This window comes from Lygodium microphyllum, chromosome 12 (assembly GCF_053477565.2).
Source record: "Lygodium microphyllum isolate KBCC chromosome 12, Lygodium_microphyllum_v1.1.10, whole genome shotgun sequence".
NCBI classification, from domain to species: domain Eukaryota; kingdom Viridiplantae; phylum Streptophyta; class Polypodiopsida; order Schizaeales; family Lygodiaceae; genus Lygodium; species Lygodium microphyllum.
Genome location: NC_141146.1, coordinates 151,549,738 through 151,556,976, shown reverse-complemented (window position 1 = coordinate 151,556,976; position 7,239 = coordinate 151,549,738). Strand labels below are relative to the sequence as shown.

Here is a 7,239-nt window from a genome sequence, read left to right as displayed (position 1 = left end):
TCTTATATACTTAAAATATATATGGCGAATATTATGTTGGCACAGAGGGAGAATAGATGAGAGAAAAGAAAGATGTAGAGAGAGAGATAGAGAAATTGGCAACACACTATGGACTGGAAGATGGGCCAGTCCCCCCCCCCCCCCCCCCCCCCCTTGTGGAGTTATATTATTGACAAGGAGCAAGCTCCTCCATTACACATAAGCCAGCTCTTAACTGTAGATCTTGGAAACAAGATCACGGTTCCTTGCATGGTATACAACCAGCTAACACTTGCACAACTTGAAAGTTGGCACCTTTTGATCCTTCTTGAGTCTCCTTCTCTCCTACACAATACGTGTAGGGCTTTCCTCTTGGCGCTTGATTTCAGCAGAGCTTCTGCAGCACTTGTACCTTCTCTTCTCCTCTTGAAACTTGATTTCAGCATAGCTTCCGCAACACTTGCACCTTCTCTTCTCCCCTTAGAACTTGATTTCAACAGAGCTTCCGCAGCACCTTGATTTCAGTAGGGCTTCCGCAACACTTGCACCTTCTCTTCTCCTCTTGGAACTTGCAAAGTGATGCTTCCTTTACCTCCCCCTTACACCCAAGGATAGCCTACTCTTTTATAGGCTTTCAAGAGCTTCTCTTCTTGGAGAGAGAGTTGAGTTGATCTTCATGCAAGATGTGGTTGTTCCACTCTGCAGCACTAATTTCGAGATATCTCTTTGTGCGTTGTTTGGATGAAAAAACGTCCAACATGAAATTTGTAGATCTCATTGTTTCCGATAACCCTCATGGCCTATTTTTAGATATCATTTTTCCTTTACGAGATATTTTAAAAATGGATTTTTTTTTTAAACAGCTTTTTAAACTGTACTCTTAACTTGTGGTCCATGCAACCACCTTGAGTCATAGATAAGGAGAGTTCATTAGATTGACTTGGGCCTCAACCTTAAGATTGAATTCCATACAAAAGCCTATGTCATTTTAGACCTTAGAAAGAGAAAATCACTTCTCTCCTCACTTCCAGAGGATCACATCTCTCGTCTTTCTTAGTGAGAGAATTCTCTCTCTTGTCTTTCTTAATGAAAGAAAAGACCTTAAACCTTGACTTGTAGGGGAGAGGATGACCCCAAATGAATGCAATGCTCATTACACACAAATAAACATTCCCAGGCATCCCTGGATGCACACATAAATACATATACACAATGCTAATGCACTTCTTCTTCTTAGAACTCAATCCATCTTCATTTATGTGTAACTCCTTGGTCTTGTATACACTCTTACACTTGGCAGACACTTCTTTCTCCCTTCATAACTTGTACTGCATGTACCAGATATCCCCGTCACAGTGCTCTGATCACCCCATTAAGTGATGCACTAAGAATACTGGTCTCTAAATGGTCTCATGGCCATGCTAGATCATCATCAACACTTAAAGAAAAGTGAGTCATTAATTTATTGACATGAATTTATTAAATAGAGAATGTGTAATAAGCAACCAATTTAGTGATAGTAGCATCTAGTTTTGTGTGTGTGTGTGTGTGTGTGTGAGCATTATAACTCTTATGTACATCCATCAACCAAGTATAAATCAACATCTATAACTTAATAGAGTGCATTTGAACATTGCTAAAATAAGTTAACCTAATCGACTATTTGCCAACAAATAATAGACACTAGATAAAGTGTGTGCATTCTATTTAGCCACCTCCAAGCAAACATTATTATGGCACAAACTACAAAATGTGAGGGAGGAAGAAAGAAAGAAAGAACATTGCCATGTGCAAAGTGACTTTAGTCACTTTGATAAAATTCAATTGCGCTACTTTGCTCTACTCGTATTCCGTACACACGAGGTTTTTTTTGGGCCCTCATCTACTACTATGCAACATATTGCAAGAAGATAGATACAATCATGTCAATCTACATACTGCTATTTTCCTTTGAATTCATAAGCAGATGTGTTTATGACTAGTCCATGTGTGTGAAAATGTAGTTGTTTTCTCTGTCCACTATGAATTCTCTCAACGAGTGAATCATGCAGATAGCAAATTAAGAGTATATGCCAACCATTACAATTGCTTTGCATGGCAATGTGCATGAGAAGCACTTTGTTTTCATGAGCGCGCTATTGCGTGCAAGCGTGATGAGACTAGTCCACGTGTGTGATAATGTAGTTTTTTTAAAATGCAATAGATTTGTAGGATGCCAAGGACCCCCATATGGATGAGGCAAATGACGACTGGCCCATCCCTGGGATTGAACTCCGCCAGAACGCAGGCTATCTCGGCGAGTGAATCGCGTACGAAGCGCGTCATGCGCGTGAAACACACTCTGTTTTCGTAAGGTTGCGGTCACACGCTAGCCTCACTAAAATCGTAAATGGAACACGCTAGTTTGCAGCTTCCTTTGGCAGTTTTTTCCGTGGAGACTTCAGAGACCACACTGTGCTGTTAAATGGCTTTTGGGCGCTTTGGCAGGGCTCTGAGAGGCAAGCTCTCCCCACATTGGATGCTGATGCATGGCCATGGCTACTCCGCTCCCTCCTCCATTCAAACCCCCTTTATCACTCCCATCTGTGACGATTTCTCCTCCTCTGACCTTGCCAAACTCTCTGTCCTCCTCCAAGGTGAGAGATGGGACTCTCAGAGAGCAGAATCCCTGGTTGCTTCCCGCCTCAAGCTCAGCCCACGCCTCGTCCTTGAAGCCTTGAAGGTGAAATCCCATCCCGAGGTCGCCCTGCAGTTCTTCGTCTGGGCCGGACAGCAGCATAACTACAAGCATGATTTCAAAGCCTACCATAAAATGATGGCCATCCTTGGCAAAAGGAAGAAATTCAAGGCCCTGTCTGTCTTCCTTGAGGAGATGGACAGCAAGGGCTTCAGGCATAACGAATTCGTCTACGTAACTTTGATGAAGCTCTACGGCCGCGCCGGTAAGATCAAGATGGTGTTTAAAACCTTCGAGGACATGGAACGGTCTGGTTGCAAATTCACTGCAGACGCATGCACAAGCTTGTTCTTGGTTTTGTTGAAAGCCGAACGGTTTGCGATTGTGGAGAGACTGTTCAAGCAGATGTTGGATTATGGATATCCTCTCAGCAGTGATTCATTCCATTCCCTGATCAAAGGGTTCCAAATGGCAGGGAAAGTTGAGGAAGCTACTAGAATCCTTGATGTTATTAGGAAAGGTGGATGCTTTGTAGACGGTCGCACCTATGCCACAATGATTTATGGCTTCTGCAAGGCACACCAGCTAGAAAAGGCCCAGAGGATGCTTGATTGGCTGCTGGATTTCGGTTACACATTTGATCTGGCTACTTACACTAAGCTTATCAAGGAGTTTTGCAAGAAGGGTAAGCTTGAGGTTGGATATAAAATTTTGGATGCAATGAGAAAGGCTGGATGCTTGCCTGATGTTATTACATACAGTACTCTCATTCAAGGTGCTTTTAGAGCTGGCATAGCGGACCAAGCATTGAATATATTTGAGGAAATGACCCTAGCAGGTTGTGCACCTGATGTGGCAAGTTATAATGCTATGTTAAGTGGTATGTTTCGCTTGGGTGAATATGACAAGGCAGCAAAATTGTTTGGTGAAGTGAGTTGTGATACAAGCCCACAACTTTATCAGACAATGATTGTGGGTTGGATACAGGCAGGAGAGGTAGATTCAGCACACGAATTGCTGATTGAAGCTATGTCAAAACAGCTTATACTTGAGGCATCGATTTATGCCCTAGTTATTGATTACCTTTTCCTTATTGGCAAGGCTTCAGAGGCTCGGGATGTCCAAACCAAGGTTTCACACTCTATGGACCAATTCAGCCATCCAAAGCTTCCTCAAAGAAAAGCAAATGTTTCAAGTCACCATAGTGTTAAGTGAAATATTTGTGATACAACATTAGGCTTTACCACAATAAGTATGAAGGCAAGAGAAAGGGAGATTACGAATTATGGTATGATCTACTGGTCAAACAGAGTACAAAACCTTGAATTGATCATTGTAAGCCTTTGCAGCTCTGCCAGCAATGAAATGATAACGAATCATTGGGAGTACGTTGATGTCTCAAGTACAAGAATTTTTGACATAGCTTCAGTTAGAAAGTGCTTTGCCAAGGTATTCTTTTGGCAGAAACAATGTGGTGAAATGGGCAGTACAAACCTACATGAACTTTTGTAACTTTCAGTAATTTCTCAGGATATTGTCAAATTGTGATGATCTTCAAATCTGGCCCTCATCAAATTCAGTATTTCCAAAGATGTTGAAGAGCTGTGATCTTGGCAAAACTTTTGCGGAGCTAATCATAAATTTTACATCTGCTAGAGCCTGTCTTCATGTTACTGGCTCGTGGCCAGTGGGTCCTGCAGCTTATTTTTGTGCAACAGTGGGCTACTGCAGGTCACTCATGTTTGGCTAGAATAATTAGATGATCTAAAGAGGAGAAGAATGGGACCATATTTTTCATCGTGGGGCAGCTTCTGGATGACAAAAAGCTGCTTGACATGTTAGATGGGGTTCTTCATATGTGACAAGGGTGCTTGCTGCCTTTGTTCCTGGGCTTCTATATTGATGTGGCAGGAGTAGTCCACACATGATTACGTGTGTCTGTGGTCAAACTGCTGGTTTGCACAGGGATGACTGCAGAAAAGCTACCATGTTACTTATGAGCAGATATCATCATTTTCCACTCTACAAGTCATTCTTGGCTGCAATTGACCAGTTTATGGCTGTCATGCTATCTATCGATGCTTCCTTGTGGCATTGATGCTATCTGGAAGTCACTCTTCTGCCCATTGGGGAGGTTTTCTTGTAGACTATGATATCTATATTTCAAGTTGGTTGCGAAGCATATGAAGTTTTGGGCTACCTACTATGCATTAACCAGGGGCTGCTTTGGTTGATTGGGTTGCCATGGTTTGATGATTGTTGCTTAGAAGCTGTTGTTTGATGACTGTCACAAAAAATTGTTGATGCATGGATCCCCACAATTGTGAAGCATGAGTTAAGATGATGAAAACAGTGTTACTATTTCTAGGACGCAATTGAGTCTGAATACAAGAGTTGTTGTTAGCTTTGTACATATCATGTGTATGGGCATTGTATCTGAGTGCATTTCATTAGGCTTTATGGCCCAGGGGGCAGCTGGGGTGCTTCATTCAGGTCACTGGGCAGCTGCATGTACTGGCTGACCTGCTGATTTTGAGCCGCTTATATGCCGGCCAGCCTGGTTGTATTTTGGCACCACTCTTGCCTATAGATAGTGCACTCTCCCTCACATTGTCATACATCACACTTGCTTCATTGCAGAGAGTTACTGGAGGCACTGCTGCTGATCATGTGAGTGTTGGTTGCCCTGGTGATACTGTACTTTGTTCTCATGCTTTCTTTATGGATTCCATTGCCTGTTCATGAGTTCTCTCTAGATTCATTGTTCTTTCTTGTTCACTGTTCATTGCGTTTTGTTTCATGCCTTGTTTATTGCTTCTGCTTCTGTTGTGCACTTTCACATAGTATTAGACATCCAAATCTCTAGATCACGGTGTCTTCTCTGGTGTATTTGACTGACTGCAGGTTTATTACAACTGTGTTTTGCATGGTTTGGAGCTATGGTACCTTGCATTTCATCTTCCTAATGGTTAGGCGGCCTGTCTACACAGCAGGGTGGCTTGCTGCCAGCATGGGCTGCCTGCTTTGGTGGCCAACAACATCTGTAACCTCCTTTCCACCCACCTAACTAGCTGACCAACATTGTGTTTTGGCTGTCTAGCTGATGTTTTGGCCTTTTGGCTGACATTTTGGGCTGGAATTGCCCACAATTGTTGCTCCTAACTTTTGTCTACCTGAGTTTTACACTCATCGCTCTCTTAGCATGTCCTTTGTACTTGGAGAGAGGGTCTTCCATGTTTGATTTTGTGCTAATGCACCACTCTATGCATTGTCAATATTCTAGCTGCTATTGTACTTGTGTTTTGGAGTCTTTGGTCCAGGCTCTTCGAGCATTTAGTTGCCCCAAGCATGTCTCTACATTCCTCACTTGTTGAGCCATTTCAATGGGTTCACTAATTGCCACAATCATCTGGCTGCTAGTTGAGACTTGAGCTTCACTTTTCGTTATAACCTCTCTCTCTCTCTCTCTCTCTCTCTCGGCCCAACAAGTTGACATTCTGAGTTCATTACTGCTATCATGAGCCCCAAAAAGGATGTTCTGACCACATTTTTTAAAACTACATTTCACTCAGTTAGCCCTATATATTGTTGCAGATTTGGTGTTTTTGACATTAATAGTTTGTCCAAAGTAGGCCAAAAGCCTCTTGAGTTTTGAAATGGCGGAATTAGACACTTGAAGGGAGATAGAAATGGCACAAAGGTCTATGTGCCCCACAAGGTTTTGGCCTACTTCAAACACATGGCGGAATTAGACACTTGAAGGGAGATAGAAATGGCACAAAGGTCTATGTGCCCCACAAGTTTTTGGCCTACTTCAAATACACTGAGGATGTCGAAAACACCATCATCTACATCAAATTTACAATCTTTGGAGATTTATGGACTTACATTTTCTGTGAAGTTTAGGTCATGTCACTTTTACACATTGAAAGATGAAGTTACATATAATATCTCCATCTCAACTAGAAAAGGTATGCTCATTGAATGCAAACATGGTGACTTGTATTTAAATATAACTTTTTTCTTCTTAATGCATTTTTATGATATTTTTTCAATGTTATGTTAGCCCTCATTTGCTTGGTATGGGTCGTAATTTTCATAAACTTGTTTTTTGTAGTCATGTCGTGTAAAACGTTTTAATGGACACATTATATTAGAAACCTTAATCGAATACTTGGCCAAAAAAAGTTGTGTTCCATTTTATTCATTTTAGAGCCAGGAAAATAAGTAAATGTAGATTTTTAAGAGGCCCAAAAGAAGCTTTGTTGCTTTTTCCCCTAATGAGTGCATCCAAGATGAGAGAAACAGAGAATCACCTCACATATCAAGCATTGTTCAGAATCACCTCAAAGATCAAGCACTATTGTAGGAATAAAAAAGCTATTGAGAAAAAACGCAGCCAAATGTTGATGTGGTAAATTGGAATAAGAGAGAGCTCCTAGTGCAAACACTTTGCAAGATAGACACGTAGAAATGCCAAGAGAAAATGTAAAGTTGGCTCTAATCAAGCCAAGCTAAGTTGAGCCAACAATATGTCATAGGCCAATGCCAAGCCCTTAATTTGATAGGATGCTTAATATTTC

At 41.6% G+C, this 7,239-nt stretch overlaps 1 protein-coding gene across 1 annotated transcript; it reads left to right on the top strand.

The window, feature by feature from the left end:
- The first annotated feature begins 2,394 nt into the window (after positions 1 to 2,394).
- LOC148028446 (uncharacterized) lies at positions 2,395 to 5,836 on the top strand. The gene has a single exon (XM_087690236.1). It carries the CDS (start codon positions 2,444 to 2,446, stop codon positions 3,869 to 3,871), a length of 1,428 nt encoding a protein of 475 aa, XP_087546362.1. The 5' UTR covers positions 2,395 to 2,443; the 3' UTR covers positions 3,872 to 5,836.
- The last annotated feature ends 1,403 nt before the right edge of the window (positions 5,837 to 7,239 follow it).

Coding starts and splice junctions, on each gene's coding strand:
- LOC148028446 (XM_087690236.1), top strand. CDS start 2,444: ATGGCTTTTGGGCGCTTTGGCAGGGCTCTGAGAGGCAAGCTCTCCCCA.